Source organism: Macrosteles quadrilineatus, unplaced genomic scaffold (genome assembly GCF_028750875.1).
Source record: "Macrosteles quadrilineatus isolate MER2022 unplaced genomic scaffold, UCM_ALF_1.0 Scaffold_1__1_contigs__length_201487025, whole genome shotgun sequence".
In the NCBI taxonomy this organism is placed as follows: domain Eukaryota; kingdom Metazoa; phylum Arthropoda; class Insecta; order Hemiptera; family Cicadellidae; genus Macrosteles; species Macrosteles quadrilineatus.
Genome location: NW_026542594.1, coordinates 95,854,636 through 95,874,785, shown reverse-complemented (window position 1 = coordinate 95,874,785; position 20,150 = coordinate 95,854,636). Strand labels below are relative to the sequence as shown.

The following is a 20,150-nucleotide window of genomic DNA, read 5'->3' as shown; positions in this document are numbered from 1 at the left end:
CATGCAATATCACTGTTACGCTAAGCAAATGGTATTAGCCTATACCAAAAGCTAGTCTAGATAGTTAGTGTCGGCTGCTAGACTTTAAAAAAATTAAAACCTAATTTCTAAAAAACTGAAACCCTAAATTAAAATTATGGCTTCCGACATTTCCTAGTTCTCAAAATTACCTATCTTTTAAATACAAAAATTACTAAAATTCGTCAAATTCGTTATAGATTCAGAATTGTGAAATAAAAAACCCTGTCATGTTTTAATATATAAGATACGGTACCTACGTATCATATGCCTGTGAAGGTTAATTGATACTTTTTAGTAAACTGAACCCTAAAGTTAAGTATTTTTGTTTAACCACTTACCATTTACTGTTAAAACTGATTGTAACAACAAACCTATTTTTAATCTCATCTAAATTGTTTAGAAACTAGTATGACAACGATACTCACTCCAAGAAAAGGATTTCCATGATAACCTTCCAAACAGTGGCAAGTGTAATTTCCAGGTACATTGTGACAAACAGCATTGTGGCCACAAATATTAGGTTGAGCACATTCATTAATATCTGAAACAGGCAAGGGTAGTTTGCATCAATATGGTTTTACAATTCCTACCAGTAAATAAACTAGTTACATTGTTAAAATTTCTGGAAAATAAAATAGATTTTGAAAGTTTTGGATGTATTAAATAATTATTGCTAATTTTGGAATAACAGACACTTAACCTTTGAATGTCCTTTGACAGTTAAGTTATTCTAATAATTATGTTCAATACATTTCCTTTTATTAAAAGATCCTGGCTTTGAAATTAATCAATTTAAATGAGCTTACTTTTATAACCACAAACTATCAAAAATGTTTATGTAAGCTATATTCAGTGTTGGGGAAGCTACTTTTAAAATGTAGCTAGCTACAACTACTGCTACATTTCCAAAAAAGTAGCTTAGCTACAGCTACAGCTACAGTTCCGAAAAAGTAGCTAGCTACAACTACAGCTACAATGAAATGTAGCTACAGCTACAATTTTAGCTACTTTTCCAAAGACGTTACTTTTTTTTCTACGAACATTAGGTAAATGTAAAATTAATTGCAACTACATTTTTAAACAAACATTTAAACAAAAAAGGTCAGTATTGTATCCAACATTACTTGGAAAACAAATTATTCATAGATTGTGTTTAATTTGTTGGCGTTATAAACCTAACATTACAACAACAGAACCAAATAGTTGGGTGCCCCGTCATATTTAGTACATATTTTTAAATATTGCATTATTTTTAAGCGTCTTATATTCATGAATGAATTTCATTAAGTTCAAAGGACATACAACCAAACTATATTTTAAAAGCTCATTTTATTTCCTTAATATAGATTCATTTATATATGTCTTATATCAACAATTAAGACCAATAAAACTGTAAAACGATGATTTAAAATACTTTTTTGTGTTACAGAGCCTAGCCTACTGAAATTGGAGTTTATTGCCTTTCTTTATTTTTAATGTTAAAAACGACATTGCTATAACTTTTAACCATAGTGATAAGTTACTTGTTCTATGAATAACACTTTTCAATGTCAAGAAATCGTCCTTTATTGTCATTATGCATAGGGCAAATTGTGCTTCAACCTAGTTGGTGCAGAAAACAGTATTCAGCAACTTATCCTAAAATCGGCTTTTAATTTAAACATGTTGAAAATTGTAAAGTAAAAATAACATGTAGGCCTACTTGGCTATGTAACAAGTTGGCTATAGTAGGCTTGTTCTTGCAAGGACTAAACAGATATATTCCTAATAATTGAACTTGGAACTTTGTATTCGTCTTAAACCATAGCATAGCCTAGGAATAGTCCTAGATACAAGAGCTGTTAGCAGGAGCAAACTTCGCTAATTTTTCGATGTAAGTTTCATGTTATATGGAGATTTTTCGTTACAATCATCATGTAGTCTAGGCATATCTTAAATCTCATCAGGTAATTTCCTCTTTGTTAATTTAGTAAACATTTGAAAAATATTCGTAATCTAACCAAGGAAGGGCTTGTGATGATGAACCACAATCAACAGCTGAATCAAAGGTTGATAGACCAGCTTTCTCATTAAGTTAAGGTTTAGTGTTGGTGTCCATTAAAACCCAAGTTGAAACTTGAAACACTATCGATATAATAAAGAAACTAAATTGATTACTAATTTCCCTGCCAACCACTTGCAAGCATTCAATGATTCAATAGCTTCTCTTGTCACCGGTAACGTTTAAACGTCGTCTGCATCTAGCGATTTTATTTTATCTGACAGTAATCATAGAGTAGTAAATTGGAAATGAGTGCCAAAAATTCGGATAACACTCATTTAATGGCCTCCATGTCCACACAACGTTGTAATAGGGAATGAAACGGCTGCCACCACTGTATGAAGCCAAGAAAGTAGGCCTAATTTTTTTTTAAAATCTCAGTTTGATATTGAAAGAGGTTGATTCACGTAAGGTTGAGGTTATGATAAAAATCACTATCTCAAACAATGTTAATGTAGCGAGAAAAGTAGCTAAAATTCCGCTACAACTACTTTAAAAATGTAGCTAGCTACAGCTAAAGCTACAAAATCTTAAAAGTAGCGTAGCTACAGCTAACGCTACAAAAAAAGTAGCGCGCTACTGTAGCGTCGCTACTTGTAGCGCGCTACTTCCCAACACTGGCTATATTATGTGTGTAGCTTAGCTAGTATTCATTAATATGTAAAATTATAGGCCTACTTAAAAAAAACCAGACCACCAATTTGTACGAATCGTTAATATATATCAAATAAGTTGCCACTTGTGAGAACGACATGAGCGAGAAAATGGAGTGATCGATATTTAGCACCTAGCCTAATAGGTTAAGTAATATCTTTAATTGTAACTCTAACAGCCTTATTAAGATTCTAATCCATTGTTCAGCCCGACTGATGATGCAGCCTATATTCTTTAAGAATGTGAAAAACCCGTTACCCGGCCTAGTTGACCATGAGTTCATATCATCCAACCACTAACTTAGGTTAGCCTAATCATAATGTAAACAGATTTATTTTGGTAAACTACATCAACCCAGTTAACCTTGGTGATGAGCTCATGAGTGTGGTCAAAACATAGCTCGACCTTTAATCATGTAGGAACACTAAGTTACCGAAGAGGCCTTGCTGACCAAGGTCGCCATGGCATGTTCACTGATAGAGGACTAAAAATACATCCCTAAGACTAAGTTTAATCTTTCACTTGTTAAAGTACAGTTCTGCAGAGAACCTGCGATTATTATCGGATGAATAATTATAAAGGATCAATATCGCATTGGATTTTATTTTACCATATCATAGGGAAATAAAAACAATAACAAAAACATTAACAAAGCCTTTTTGTATTTATCCTAGGTTTTCTTTTAGATATTTTAGAATAGAAATGGAAAAAACAATGAATTTTTTATTTCTATGTGGTTACTATATCAACAGTTACAGTATCGATACTAACCTGGTTTGTAGGTTTTTTAGTTTATATGTCTTTGTTTCTTATCATAAATTACGGTTTTCGTTAATATTTGTTATTCCTAATTTTCATCAAATCAATTGTGTTTTTGATTGAACAATGATAAAAGGCTGCACTTTAGTATCTGTCCTACACTCATTCAAATGAAAAGTATCGATATATATTGATTATTCGATATATCGAATTTGAATTTGAATTATATGAATTTGAACGGGTGGTGTTTTTTGCCTCTAGGGGCCTCAAAACGAAAAAGTAAATCGGTCCCGGGTCCAGGTCTTACAATGAGTACTATGGGAAATTCACGAAATGTACACAATTAACTTATTAGGACTAACTAAGATAATATGCCAAAATGAGGTTCTTACCTCTGCACTCAATCTCCCCATCTCCTTCGAAACCGGGTAGACACTTACAAACGAAATGAGCAGGTAAATTACAACACTCGGCATTTTCAACACATCTTGCGGCTATTGAAGGATCTTTACATTCGTCAATATCTGAAAAACAATACAGTATATTTAACCTAATATCTCAGAGACTAGGCCTTAAGTATCAACAATATACCTAGTTGTATGTCTGAGGTAGTACTGTATCTGTAACATAAGATGTTATTTGCTCAAGTAACTTACCTATCTATAAAAACAACCTCTAAAATGATGGTATCACTTCAGATAGTTCTTTCTTTTCATTGAAACCTGACGTTTAAAAGTAGACTAATAACACAAACAAACTTAATTTGAATTTACCACTTCTCGACAACACCAACTCAACAGTCTGCAGTCTCAAGTCAGTCTTGTCTTGACATTTGACAACCAGTCAAGACGGTCACATGTCTCATGCAGCTGATCAGTGAAAAAAAGTTGAACAATTTCGCTGTGATCGTTATTAACATGAAGCGTCGCAGTATGTTTTTTTTATTTGCAATGTCGTCTATTTACACACGGCCGCCTTTTAACCTGGCCGCGGCCTTCAGTTGCAACATCGCAAGTAGGGTTGTAATAGCTTTTTTGGAGGCAGCTAATGGTATATGTGTATTTTTAGAATATGAAAACTTGGTTACTGGGCTAATTGACTCCACTTTTAATACGCAAAAATAGGTTTTCAATTTTTATTACTTTCTCCCCCTATACCATAGTATATGGAGAAAGTATTGTTTTCGTCAAAATTTTCGAGTTTGAGTTTTGAGTGGATATATTCGTTTTGGGTCCCCCTGGACCCAAAAAAGTGGTTTTCGAAGTGATGTCTGTGTGTGTGTGTGTGTGTGTGTGTGTGTGTGTGTGTGTGTGTGTGTGTGTGTGTGTGTGTGTGTGTGTGTGTGTGTCTGTGTGTCTGGATGTGTACAGAGCTAGAGACTACACCTGTGGTCCGATTTCGATGAAATTTTGTATGTAGGTTCTAATCTATGGTCTCTCCAGGCGTTTTTTTCATTTTTTTGAAATTTTGATTTTTAATGGGGATTTTCCCATAAAAACCCGGAAAAATCGGATTTTCTCAAAAATGGCCCGAACGATTTTGATGAAAGTTTAGTATGTTGTAGCCCTTTAAATTCTGAATAAAATGGCACAAATCCCATATCTGTAAAAATTTCGGTTCAAAAGTTATGGTCAAATATGTTATTTTCCCATAAAACCCCCATAAAATAACAAAAAATAGGATTTTAGAAAAAAAATACGGTTTTGATTTAACATAGTATGTTATAGTCCTTACAATTTTGATAGTTTTTTTTTATTTTTAAGAAATTTTATTTTTAATAGAGATTTCCCCATAAACCCCATAAAAAACGGAAAAATAGGATTTTCCCGAAAATGGCCCGAACGATTTTGATAAAAATTTAGTATGTCATAGTCCTTTATATTCTAAACAAAATGGTACAAATCCCATTTCTGTAAAAATTCCGGTTCAAAAGTTATTGTAAATTATGTCATTTTCCCATAAAACCCCCATTAAATAACAGAAAAATCGGATTTTCCTAAAAATGGCCCGAACAATTTTGATCAAAATTTAGCATGTTATATTCCTTTAAATTCTGAACAAATTTGTACAAATCCCATTTCTGTAAAAATTACGGTTCAAAAGTTATTGTAAATTATGTCATTTTCCCATAAAACCCTCATTAAATAACAGAAAAATCGGATTTTCCCGAAAATGGCCCGAACGATTTTGATAAAAATTTAACATGTTATATTCCTGTTAAGTTCTGAACAAAATTGTTTAAATCCCATTTCCGTATATTTGCTCTCACCGCTTACACATGATAAAGGTTGTTGACAAACTTATGGGAGAAAGTATGTGTCAGAATGCTGATAGCGTTTATTTACATTTATGACAACATCTATTTTATAAAGGCCATAAAGGTTAAATTACGTTTTTAAAAGGCTTATGTGTAACTATTTTATCAACAGATGTAAAGATCAAAATGTTTCTATTTCGTGTTCTCTTCCCGTTGCAAAGCACGTGTACAACAGCTAGTATACTATAATGTGCTACGAAATTGAAACGCCCAGAATTTGTAGAGTCTCTCAACTGTCCCATGAAATGCGCTCTATTGGATTGGCTTGCAGCAAATTATAAACCGCTTCCTGGATAGGACAGGTCTGAGAAAGAAGATACGCTTGGATATCTAGCAGCACCTGAAGGGGCAACAACCTTTGAGGATCAACGCCCGGTCTCCATCTTCCGTTCTTCCTGTTTTGGAAGTCGTGTAGGTCAGGACCGGAAGAATAAGGCATCGTGTGCATTGTGTTGATAAGATTATTATAGCATTACAATAAATAGTTTAAGATAAATACAATGTTTGTTAACATAAATTTTTAAATGGTAATTTATTATAGTAGGCCTATTGTGAGTTCTTTCACTGCAGTGTCAGAAATAATTGTGTAAATACAACCTTTGACTATCAATACAACACACAACTTGTAGATTAAATAAGTAAATAGCCTGAGATAAATTGCTGGTTAATAGCCTATTTGCATTTTACATGACTGCTATAGCTCGACCACCAGATTGAATACTAATGCCCATAGCGTTATTTACAGTACTTAAAATATCTTCGCACAATAATGAGATGATGTTATTTTATGTACAATAGAAAAGAACACGGAGAAATGAGCCATGCAGTAGTAATTTGTTTGGCCTAATGATGAATGTGGTAGACTCATTAACATGACAGAGAGGTTGACTTTCCCTAGTCCGAATATGAATGGAAGAAAACAATAACTTGTATCAGTTTCAGCAGTACATCAATATAGACGGACGGAGGAGGAAAGTATTGTTTCTAATGTTAACAGTATGAATGAATTATAGGTTATTTTTTGGCTTCAACCACTTCGTTTCTTGTTTTCCGTTGCACCGAAGTTAATAACACAACTCAGAAATACCACTCTCTGTGTCAGTACTGTAGGCGAGAGTTAAGAAGTCCCCTGACTGAGTCTTGGCCTATTATAAAAATGCAGGCGCTTGCTACTTGACGGCTTGACGCATGGTCAGGTCATGTTCCACCCTGCAGTAAAGGCTCGCATCTCACATCCACAGCATCAACACAAAAATAGACAACTGTGACTTTAATTTATTTTTAGTACCTACTCAAATTTATTTATATTGTAGAAGTACAATAGGCTACATGTTAGTCAAAATGGCTGGGTCAAACAAATTAAAAATTGAATATTAATTTAATAGAACAAAAAATGTTAATGTTCGTGCAAAATTTACGTTCTGTATATTCCATAGCCAAAGTGCATAGTTGTAATAATTACTCACCAATATTGTGTGTTCGATTATTTGAATAATATAAAAAATGCTGTTTACCTAAAACCTTCATACCGTAAGGTAACAAGAAAACTACAATGCATTGCGATTGTTGTACAATCGATGCCCCACGTTTCCTAACGTCTTCCATAATACTAAACTGCAAAACAACCCTCACGGTAAGAGTACTTGTGGTGCACTGAAATAGGCTAACTAAAAGCAATATTCACAGTATTACTCATTTGTTGTCGTTGTGACAAGTATTCGACATGCGTCTTTCTGTGGAATGTCACTCCCCTTTGCTGAGAGAATGTGGTGCACCTGCAAGGTACCGCGCGGCAACATTCCAACATTGCTGCTTATCGCTCTGGCTCAGAGGACTTCTTGACCATCGAATTATATATAACATATACTTCGATGTTCTTAACTCTCGCCTACTAGTACAAAGATCGGTGTTTGCAAAACGCTGAGATCTGTGCATAGTTTGAATCGTGTACAGTACAAGAGTGTCTGGATGAACCAATGTAAATTGGCTATTGGCATCAAGAGATATATTATAAAAATATTAGTCAGAATTAAATGACCCTTTCAAGAAAAGACCAACTTAACGCACCAAATTTACTCTATTATTTCTAATTTGTTATAGTATTTATTTTATGACAACATTTTGAGGCTTGTAGCTTACCTTGACAGTAGAATCCATCCCCCTGGTAGCCGGGGAAGCAGGTACAATGGAAGCTGCCTAGCGTATTGGTGCAATGAGCGAAAACGTCGCAAGGTCGATTTTTACATTCGTTTTCGTCTAAAAACCACAAATACATTGATTATAGGACAAAACATGTTTAGTAAGAGGTTATAGTTGCACTTGTGGTCATAGCTACCAAATTGTGTATTACATCTTTACTTATACATTTTAAAACTTTTTTTTTCTTACTTTCAAGTCCGACTTTCACGGTATTTGGGCTCTAAAATATACTATCATGGTACATGTATTACTTATCTAGATCTATATTTTTATGTTATGATAAAATGAAAGGCTTTAAGGCACCATATTGAGATCTTACCCGGCACCTCGCAGGAGCAACCACCGTATCCGTCGTTACAGTGGCACTGGGAGTCGAGGCAAGCGCCGTTCTGGCATCTTAACCCATCCTTTTTATGGCAGTCATCTGAAAAATAACAATGCATAAGTATAATTAAACCAATTCTACAGTTAGATAACATTATTCTTTAGTACACAGTGCGGTTATGCGTACAACGTCCTCAAGTCTTGTGAGTCGAGAGTAGTGCGTACACTAGTACATTATTTATATTGTGATAATCAGTTGATAGTACAAATTATCAAAATTGACATTGTGATATTAAGTTCACAAGCCATTTCTACGAGCGTTCAATCTTAAATTCTAGCCAGAGACTGGCTAGGGTTATAGCATTGACTATTGGATACTGAAGTTTTTCCTAAGTTTGAACTGGTAAACAAGTTGGTGTATTTGTAGTAATTTAGATCAGCACAATCTGTATGTAGCTAACAACAACTACGACGATTTTGATAAAAAAATCTGGCTACAACTTTAACATGGGGATGGATAGTCTAATAGATTTCATGTCTGTTGAGCTTATTGAGCTTAACTAACTTGAGCTGCACGGACCCCATCGTTTTAAAAAGTGTGTTTAATTGGGGTAGTTAATTAGTGTAATGAGTTTTACATTTTTATAGTTAACACTGTAATATTGTTTGTTGAGGTAGAGTAAACCAGTAATCTATGGGAGGGCGATTAGGCCAGAGACGAGCGGCGATGTAGCATTCTTCAGTGTCTAGTGTCCATGCAACTTGCACTCACTCAGTGTATGTCATTTCATGACAAATCTAGCCAAATATGGCATGTAACTGTACTCTGTAATGTGAGAAACCTCGCAGGAAGTGTACATGACCGGTTTTACCCAAGAGCTCAAGCCTGCTGTTAGCTCACGGTTTTTATCGCGAGCTCGCCTCCACAACATCGCGTCAATACAGCAACAGTAAGTACCTTGCGCGAACACAGTAAGCAGTTTGTGCGTGAACTATTGACTATAGTATGGTATTTATAGTCAATGGTTGAATGCTCTTGATGATAATATTTCGTTCTAGTTGTTCATCCTTTTGGTTTCACTTAAGCCTAAAGACCTACCTTCACTTAATCCGCCTGAATTGACAAAAATTTTAACGTTTTATTGTTAAGCAAATAACTACTGTAATCATTTTAGAGGTTTGATTCTGACCCTGTTATGACGTGAGTTTTGATTTAAGTTTGATACATCTATATATGTCTAATACATATTTTAGGGTGCTCAGTTGTGCTTTATTTATTACTTTAATACATATAATACTGGAAAACAAGAACTTTATAGTAAGGATACCATTTTTTTCTGATATGATATCAACAACTACTGTGAGGTACAATGTACAAAGCTCCAGGGTTCATAAGCGGAAAAGCGGGTTCCCATGCGAGCACCAGCTGCTCATTTTTACGGCGTTGTCAAAATGTGGCAGCGGCACCGATTACGCAGGGTTAGTGACTCCACAGTCATAACGGTTCCGACTCATGCGCATTTCATTATCTAGCGTGAATTACAGCATTTCCTCATTCTTGGTAGTCGGGATGAAATTAGAGCTCAAAGTAACTATGACCATGATTAAGAAATTTTGGAAAACTAAAATGCTTTCTGCCAGTAGGACATTTTAAAAATGACAAGTCATTTATGCGAAAGAATTGACAGTTCAATTTTTGGAAAACGGTAAATTTTTAGTGAATATTTCCTGTACAAAATAAGCTGTTTATAGTCTAATTAATTTAAAAAGAATATAATATAATCCAAGCATTATGTGAATACCGAAAGTTTTTTGCGTATAAATATGTGCAATTGTGTTATAAATGACAAACAACATATTGCGTTTTCTGATCCCACTAAACCCTTCCTAAATCAGTTAAATTTACTCAACAGATTTCAGATAATCATGAAATGATATCTCTATTGAAAGGGTATAGTATCGTGTTTCTTCAATTTAGTGGATCATTCAGAAATATAACGTTTGAACATTTTTAAATTTTCCAAAATAAAAATGTAAAGGCGTGGTCTAACCGGCGTTTATAACGGGTTCAAGCATGGATATCAAGACACACATCAGGACTAGGATAGACACGATGTAGAAATGGAATTTCCTCTCAACTTGCGATTGCGCGGAAACACCTCTAACCCAGAATTCACCTAAATCCCACTTGCAAATCTCCATCTCCTAGTCATACGACCGCTAATTCCCGTTCATACTGTGCTTTCTTTGGATCGTTAACCGTGTGCCTATTTGAGGAGAAACTCCCAACAACAAACTGCATTACGGTATAAACATTGAAATAGCGCGAAAAAGCCTATATTTTTACATTTGTAAAAATCTTGTCACACACAAGCCACGTTATCGTATAATATTGAGTTACCAATACATGGACATACAAATGTTTCAACTTCTAATCAGTAAAGCATAACACAAAGCACAGAAAGGGTCCTAACCATTGAGTCCTATATGATAGGAGTCTATGTCTACAGTCATGGTCGCAACATTGAGCGCCGAAGTAGATAAGATTGTACACCCGGGGCCATTGTCCAGGGAATGACTGGTTATTCGCGATGACGATGGCGGGGTAAAGGTGGATCGTAAGGGTCCAGTGTCAATTAGAGAGCACCGGGGGCCGTTGAACCTCCAGCGGTACTAATTGGTCAGGACTGCGTCTATCTCCGTTGGTATTCTGCTGGACCGATCCAATTAAACCGGACAAGCATGAGTGTGGTGTGATAGGCTACGGTCCACTGGGCCCGTGTCTAGGCATGAAGCTACCGTGGACACGGAGGTTCTACGACCTTGCTGTGCTGTGGGACACGCCTCTGGACAATCTAGCAACCGTAGAAAGTACAAGTTTACAAACAAACAAAATACAGAGTAAAAGAACGCTTCGACCTTTAACCGTGCTTATTTAACAAGACATACTTAATCTCTTATTTTAAGAATGGCCAATCAGGGATTAGAATTTGTCCACAAAAGTTCTAAAAAACTCTGTTGGTGACAGTAAGAGTTGAATGAAGGCGATACGGGATCACCACGTAGTGCATGCGAGCGCCATCTCGTCTGTAAGTGTAAGAACGCACTCTTGTCAAGGTTCCACCCCTTTACCGCCAATGCAGACGATGGTGGAGTGACAGAGAGGTTGTGAAAGGTCGCGGTCAGGGTCTTGTGCTTCATGGTGGTCATGACACTCGCACATCAGCCTTTGTGGTTCCGGCGGCGGAACAGCTGACAAGGGGTTCAAGGATACTGAACATGCTGTGACTCACTAGATTACGTTATTACTGTTATTTAATGCTTATAATGATCATATCAGTAGAAGTTTCATTATTGATTTATTTGAGTGCTGAATCCCTTTTTACAGAAATGAAACTGAGACAGAAAGAAGTATAATTCTTTAGCTACATGCAAATATACAGTATCTCAGAGGTAATGCAATCATTGACCGACAAGTGTCTAAAAGCAAATTCTCACGTCGCAGCAAACCTGCAGAATAAACTAATTTAAATTCGTCTGATTGGATTTTAAGTTAAATACATCCATAAACAAATCATATTCATCCCCCTTAATAACGATTTAATGAGTCCGTAGGTTTGCTGCTATAAGGAAGGTAAAAGGTGAACTTTTTTTACATACAATGTTAATGGCATAGGATAAAAAAAATTTCAAATGTGATCAAAATATATCCATAAACAAGCAAACTACAATAGTTTTTCTTTCTCCATAAGAATAACTTGAGGATGTTTTCAGTTAATTTTTATTTTTTTCTGTAACCTTTAGTTGTACATCAATGCTTCAGTTAGTAAAATTAAGCTTTACGCTATGGTTGCAATGAAAGTTGGACATTTAAAAAAAAACTTCTAAACCCCATTAAACCAACTTCCCATGACCAGAGGTTGCTGGTTCGCGAACTTGTTCAAGTTAATCTAAGTATAATCTAGCGCTTGCCAATACATAACGTTTTTTATCAGAATCGGTCTAAAATTACTAGAGTTATCGTGTTGACAGACACACTTATAAATACACGTAAACAATTTAAACGAATCGTGCTTTTGCCTCTGGGGACATAAAAATTAGGAAATCTGTCCTGGGTCTAGGTCTTTCTGTGCCGATTACAGTAATAGCTTCTTCCCCATGTCGAATTTCGCTAAAACTAAATTTGGGAAGAATTTCCTATCACAAACAGTTGTATGTAGGATATTTTGTAACATAACGTGAATGAAGAAATATCTTTACTTTAAGCAATTAAGATACTTTAGTACTGAATGTCCAAACTTGTACTGACTCATTACTCAAGCTAAGATAAATAAAATGAACGAGAGTGTTTATATTTTAACTATATTGCGTTGTCGTTTAAGAAAAATGTACACATTAACAGATTACTATGCTTTTGAGTTGAAAAAACCCTATTCAACTGAAATAACCTCTCGCAAACAAAGATTTCCCGCATTTTGTTAGTAGTTAAAAATATCCAAATTGATATAGGTATACTTTCTTAGCATTTCCAGCAGTTTGATGCAAGCTCTCTTTGTGTTAGTCTTCATACAATTTACTGACTGATCTGTGATGAGATGGGAGCATACACAAATGATGATACTTTAAATGCTTCCTCTACTTGCATCACAATATACAGAAATTGATTATACTGTATGCTATTTATATTTTTACTTTGAACACTTTGATGCAAATATTTCTATCAACTCCAGTCCGCAAAACCCACTACGGTAGACAGATGCCCCAAATCCGAAGAACGCGTGTGTATCAAATCAAATGTGAATGACTTGTGGCGGCCGAGATGTTTTGACAAGGGCGCCTGCGTTTGACAAAGGATCAGTTTTTACAGCACACTCGATGTCCTAGTTTTTTTCTTATCGAGGACGTGTGCTATGCATATGACCTCTCCTCTTCCCCTTGAAGCACCTGTTGTCGCTCTCCCGTCGCTCCATTGACTTTCCCTTTTTGTGTTGCTATGATAACATCTGCCGTTTTCTTATTCAACAGGGCTCTCGCTCGCTTCTTTTCATGAACAAGTTATACTCTACATAGTTTGAACTGTACTGCCGAGATGGGTTTCGTGGTATTCTGTTAAAACCTAAGTTTCATTTTTGCAACTTTTCATTGCGTTCTGACTACATTTTGTGACAAATCAAATGCACGCAGCAAAATTTAAACTGTTGGTGTATACCAAGTAAGTGAGAACTAAAGTGCAAAAAAATGCTAACTAAAAATGCTTTAGAGAAAGTTCCGACATGACACGCTTGAAATACATACTTACAATGGAGTAGCTTTGATTGTTATACTGCATGTTTCATCTGCATGCACCCGGTGGCATAACAATTGTGCAACGCGATGAGTCAATTGCTTTCCTTTAGAAGCAATCCTGTTGCATTTTAACTAGACTCATCTCCATGAGGTAATTGAGCGAGTGACACGACACGAGCTAGGATTGGCGTGTAAAGTAATTTCCTGGGCGCACAATCAACGACCTTCACACAGTAGTCACGCTGCACCGACTGCAGTTGCAACAGATTATACTCTATGCACCGGAAGGTCGAGGTTACGTTATACTTCCGGAAATCACTCATGATTCTGTTAGATTTGTAATGGTCAGCAGAATTTTCATTTCAGGCCAAATCCAGCATATCGGAGGGGTTTTATTTTGCAGAATTTGTGATACACACTGATTTTTTGGTTGTTTTAAACAGTTGTCTGTCGAAGGAAACTTTGTAATACCTGAACTAGAGATTGTTATACATTTATACTAAGAGTAAATAAAAAAAATCTGGGTGTTTAGAAGTATGTTGGATACAAAAATATTGAGAATTGTTTGAAAATGTTGATTGATTTTTTAACCACTCTTGAGTTATGAACGACCATCAAATTATAAATAAGCCTTTTTGCGTACTTAGAGTATACTTGAACATGTTGTGAAATCAGCAATCACAACGCTTATGCTTGTCCCTTTGACATTTATCAGGTCCTCAGCAGTACTCAAAGTGGGCCAACAATCGAGTCGTCAATGCAACTTTATCTTAACATTTGTCCAATTTTGATTCATATGGTAACCTTAATATAAAATTCAGACTCATAGGTCGACAATCGTCGGGTCAGAAAGTTTTCATCTTAAAACTGAGTTTTGTACATTTTTGTTTTTATTATTTTCCTATTCCGATAATTTTAGTTAGATATTAAGAAATATGACAAAATCTCAGTGGGGCGACCAGACAGGGCGAGGGAACGTAGCAATCGCTGACCACTGGAGAGTGGAGAGGAAACAGTTGGCCAGCGTAACAAATTAAAAATAAACACAGTTACGACGCCAAAAGAATTAAAGAAAACTCAGCGAATTTGCGGAAACATATCGAGACGTTTGATTCGCCACCAGCGAGTTTGTTCCGCTAGCAAAAACCTTCGGCGATTTAATTAGATATGCCTTTACCGTAAATACACTTGGTTTCTGTTGCGAATTGAAACAACTTTTGCAGCCTAATTTAAATAGCACAAGGGATTATTTCTGTTTTATAATTGTCAATACCTGTTAACCTTTGAACCATCGAGAAGCTACAAGATTTTTTAAATTTAACTAACTATAATCGTATCAAACAGCAAAAGACGAGCGTTTACAATAGTACACGACTAACTATAGATCCGTCTTTTATCCTTGTTTTGGTGGATTCGCCTCAAGTGTAAGAGTCGAGGGTGAAAGTTGGTTGTAAACATGTTTTCGCATCTCACCCTCCTATTGGCCAACTACTGGGTGGACTCCAATCCATCAACTAAGTGAATAGTGTTAACTACCGTATCAATGTAGTTATATTATCACTACAGTTATTGCAAAAAATGCAGTATTATTAAATGTTGACATGTTAAAAATGTTTTAGGTTCCGCAGTAAAAATAGTTGTAGTAATTTTAGCAAGAGTTTAATATAGGACAAGTACAACTGCAAAAATATTTGAAAATATTAAGTAAATGTGCTTAAGAGAAGCAATATAAGTGTTATCAATTTTCAAAGGATATAATTGCATATGTAAGACTACATATATGAATGGTAAAACACTAATCTGAGTTGAAAGAAGGATGGTGCACTATAGTCACATTCGCACTTAAGATCAGGCCTACCAACCGCAAACACTATAGTATATTGTGGTATGTGGGACAGAATGTCAACACAAACGTTCTTCAAATATCGGAGGGAACTTCTCTCATTTGCATAACTGTTTCGAGAGTAAGAGCAGAGGAGAGCGAGAGTAGGAGAGAAGGGATTTGGTTCGGTCTCTGCTTAGAGAACAATAGTGAAATGATGTCCGTTAACTGCGGCTGCGGCTGCGGATGGGGATTAGTTATTCAGTCAACGTCTCCGCAGCTTCCTTCGTCTGAGTCACTTTCTGTTTCCTGTCTGTCGCAGTGGCCCAAGACTCTTGAAATATGTATAATGAACAAACACTGCCGAGTGACAGAAATATTTAATTGGTAGGAGGAACGTCTTGCATAAGAAAGTTATAACTCTATATTGAAAGTCAACCCTCAGTTTCGCATAATTCCCTGATTGACTTTTTAAAATAATTATAATGAAAACCCTACCTTGTGACCAAAAATGTGCAATTTGTGTGAGGAATTCCCTGCGCGAGAAATATATAAGAATAATGTCAAAGTATTATGTTACTCAAATTTTAAAGTTTTATTTTTTATCTAAGATTCTATGCCAACAGTTTGTTGTTTATCATGAAAAGGCAGGCACTCCAATTTAACTATACAATATATCAACGATTATTCTACTAATCTATATACAATATATAATGGATCTTGCATTAGAAAGTTTTAGATACACATACTCTAACCAAGATTTATTGAAACAAAATGTAGGATTTGTGTTGAGAAGTCACCCTCATTTATGACTGAATCAAGGTAGTTCTGGATGATTTATTTCAATGACGTGAAATTTGAAAAACGTTGCTAATTTGGCCCCCCGCTGACACAAACGTCGAAAGATACAAAAATTAATCAGCGTGTCACTGACATCCGGTATAATATTATTACTGGAATAAATTGATTATCCCTTAAGATGAAGTTAGATATCCTAAAAAAATACGTCATTTCGAGCCCAAAATTTCTGTACACGAAACGTGCCATCGTCAATGTACATTTGACTTTTATCATGCTAGTTTGCATTATAAATAGTTTACCGCTAAACGAAAAGAAGCTAGACAAGTGAACAGTTCATCGACACGAGCTTGAGGCAAAGAGCTTATTACCGCAGCAGATTGACGATCAAGTTTTAACTCTTAAGGGATGCTCATGATTCTTGCATACATTCCTATCATCGTGGAACTGTCCAAGTTTCCAGTTAAACGGGTACTAATGGCAAAAATCTTAATGCAGCTAATGTATAGGTTCCAATTCAGGTTAGACGACTTTAGGTTTAGATCCCACCGTTACGAAAATGATTAGGTACATGATGAGTCAATTTGCATTTGAAGATTCCATCAAATGATTTGACAGAAGTTGAAGCGATGGAATAAGATGCCATTCTAAACGTACCATAAGACATTATTCGATCCATGGTAGGATGATAAAACTAGTTGTAATACTGTACTTAGTAATAAAAAAATAAAAATATAACAATGGTCCCAGTAATATTCTGGTGTTTTATGAGGTCCAATCAAAGTATCTTATTATTCTTTCCAAAAACACCAAAGCAAGTTTATTACACTTTACAGAAGTCTCTGAGCCCCCACCTATTTAGAGAGAAAAACAATTGTAATTTTCTGCGAAAAATCAAGGAACCTATTAGGCTGGAGTCTGGAGACAAGGTCATGCTGCTTCGCAATTCCAGTAAGTTCTAAACTAAAAAACTGTTTCTACAAAGGTTTTCATTAGATTTGGTAATTGAAGTGGTGTATTTTTGGAAAAGGGTAGGATCTAAAGAAATATACCATTGGAGCAGAAATAAGGTACTTACAACACATTTATATTTATCTTATGATAATTAGTTCAAACTACTTTTTACTGTACCTATTTCTTATTCCCTCCCCGTCCCAAAATAAATTGTGAAAATTTGTGTAATATACATTTTATATTGTTGGAGCGATTTATTTTACATTTATTTAGTAAGCCTTGGAACCTATTACATTATAATACATGTATAGGTAATAGAAAAGGTTGCCGACGATAGCCGTTAACATCAGTGATATATTAAAACATCTTAGTGGTCGCGTCCCTGGAAGTATTTTCCTGTTATCTAAATATTAAATGTACTTTCTTTGCTATACTACTACTCCATACTGTAGATAACCGTGGGATTAAATTTTTCCTTAGACGGCAGAAATATGTGCTCAACATGTAGATTAAACAATAATGAAATCTACCTGAAGTTTCCGTATTTTCTGTTTTTTTTTTACGGTTTATTCCCCTACTTATTCCTATCCCCTCTTTATATTCAACTAGGTTTTTTTTTAATTGTTCAAATAAGAATGTCCTCGGTAAAAAATATTCAAACCAGATTTACCTAAAATAAAATCAACCCACCAATCAGCTATGAGCCTTGCTATGAGTACTCACTCGTGCATTTGAGTTCCCTCCGTAGCTCGTCGGATCCCCTGTAGCAGTCCGGAGTCCCATCACATATCCTCGAGATCTCGTACAGCTGCAGGACATCCGTAGACTCATTCACTTGGCATCCGAAGTAACCATCTTCTAAATTTAAAAAGAATATTTCTTTCCTAATTCCAAAACCTATACCACCTTGTGCATGTACCTGAAACAGAAATAAAATAAGCGATTAGAAATAATTAAAAAATTCTGCAAAAGAAATGTGGAGTAAACAAATAGGGTCTATACGTTAATGCATTCCAAAGAGGGTGCAAAAAAATGAGGGACATTGAGAGAAAGAATACGACGTTGCCTCTAACGTCAAACGCCTATGAAGATGTAATACGACGCACATTAACGGTCTTCTATATTTTAATGTACCCTAGCAATGTTATAATCGTCATCATAGACAATAGTCGAGACAATTATTTAAGGTCAACGCCTGTTGAGGTCACCCGAAGGACATTGCCCTTGCTGAGGCGCGGGCGGCTTGCTCGTGACGGTGTAACGTGAGCACTTCCTAGACAAAGGACCTTAATAGATATGGCGATGTCATCGAACATTCGTGATGCGACACTTAATTAAGGAGCAGTAGGCCTACAATCTGCGGCCGCGGGACGTGTGTTCGCGTCGAGACTGCGCCGTCACACGTGTATAACCTCTACTGTCTCGATATCTATGGTGGTACGCAAAACACATGTTCTTGATCAGTAGAAGAGTCCTTACTGTCAGACAGCGTTGGCCATTAAACAAGTTTTAAAACATCTTTAGGGCATTACTTTTGCGCTCAACAAACGTACACACCTTCTTTGTCAAAACAATTGATTACAAACGTCTAATTAAATAAATGTGTCTTCCGAAGGTGTTGTGTGAGTTTGAGATGGGTAAAAGTGAAACAATGTAAAATGTGTTGGAGCCTGAGACAAAAGATGCATGAGTACGCATGCCGTCTGCATACATAATGCAGCCTACTTTCCTCCGCATACCTTGAGGAGTTGACGGACAGATCATGCTAGTGAATGCACTCAGTACTTTCAGTCTGGCCTGGACCATCTAAAATATTTTTGTTACAATTGAGGAAGTGCATCACTGTTTCCTTTGATGGTGTACTGGAATGATTAAATATTTCTCCAGAAGGTGACTCAGATTGTGTCTGTTAGGCGTATAAAATTGTTGACATACTAATTAAATAATTACTCACGTTTATTCGAGGATCTCAAGTACATTAAACGATTTTCTGAAGGCTTTTTACATTGTATATACGAACATCATCAATCCATTTGTACCCGGATGATTCATGGCAGTTGAAATAATACGGGGGAGGAACTAGAGCAAAGATGATGTGTGCCCATTCACGTTCAGTTCAGACTGCGGCTCGGCGAGTTACGCAAAGGTTTACGCAATGGAGGTCGCCATATGGTGAGTTGACGCCATGAGAAAGTCGAACCTTGGCCTTTCTGTGGTGTTGCGTGTCGCGTGCCTGGCGAAACTTTGCAAACGCCGCACCTCGTTGTGGTAGACATACATTGTATCTTGGTTATTGGTTAGGGAAATAAACATCTGCAAACTCATGAACTAGACTAAGCCCTCCTCTGGTCATTCGCCTTGCCAGTGGTGGGCGTTGAAGTCTCAAGTCAGGCGAAGATATTCTATGGACTGATAACAGAAAACTTGTGGAGCTAAATTGCCATATTAATTTCTAACCAATGTAATTCTTCGAACTAACAAAATTTGTTTCCAGACGAAAATCTGCTTGATCTATGAGCGAAAATCTTTAAAATAGCCAGTTACTTCTTTCGAAATGATAAGGAGACTGTAGAATTTTGATTACACTTCCTGCCTGCAATTAAATTTACGACTGCGGTCCGAAATTTGCGAGCTCGAAACAACCTGCCACTTGCCTCATTAGCGGCCTCGGCACTTTCATTCCTGAGAACAGTCAGAAGTTCACACGGAAACGCGTGCATTGTAGACCTACACCCGTATGTTGAGCACCGTTACATGTCTACATGTCCATGACGACCAACTGTGTCAATGGGTGAGTGTCAGTGTCACAATGCCACACATGTGACGATGTCCAGCACGACGCCCAGAAATCGTGTGTTTTAGGAAACAGTGTGGCAACATGGTAATTTGTATGTCGCAGTTGAAAACTTAATTAATTGGAAGAGTTAATCGCACAAAAAGTCTTAAAAACGTTTAATCAGAATTGGAAGTACTTT

The 20,150-nt window shown here is 36.1% G+C and overlaps 1 protein-coding gene across 1 annotated transcript in view; it reads right to left on the bottom strand.

The window, feature by feature from the left end:
- Window positions 1-20,150, bottom strand: part of LOC128991085 (uncharacterized) — a 346,794-nt gene that overhangs the window by 263,607 nt on the left and 63,037 nt on the right. Inside the window, exons 3-7 of the mRNA XM_054414044.1 lie at window positions 17,899-18,094; window positions 8,311-8,415; window positions 7,932-8,048; window positions 3,868-3,999; window positions 447-562 (exon numbers count right to left, since the gene is read on the bottom strand). Of these exons, the coding sequence (XP_054270019.1) occupies window positions 447-562; window positions 3,868-3,999; window positions 7,932-8,048; window positions 8,311-8,415; window positions 17,899-18,094 (666 nt within the window). The remainder of the gene's footprint in view (window positions 1-446; window positions 563-3,867; window positions 4,000-7,931; window positions 8,049-8,310; window positions 8,416-17,898; window positions 18,095-20,150) is intronic.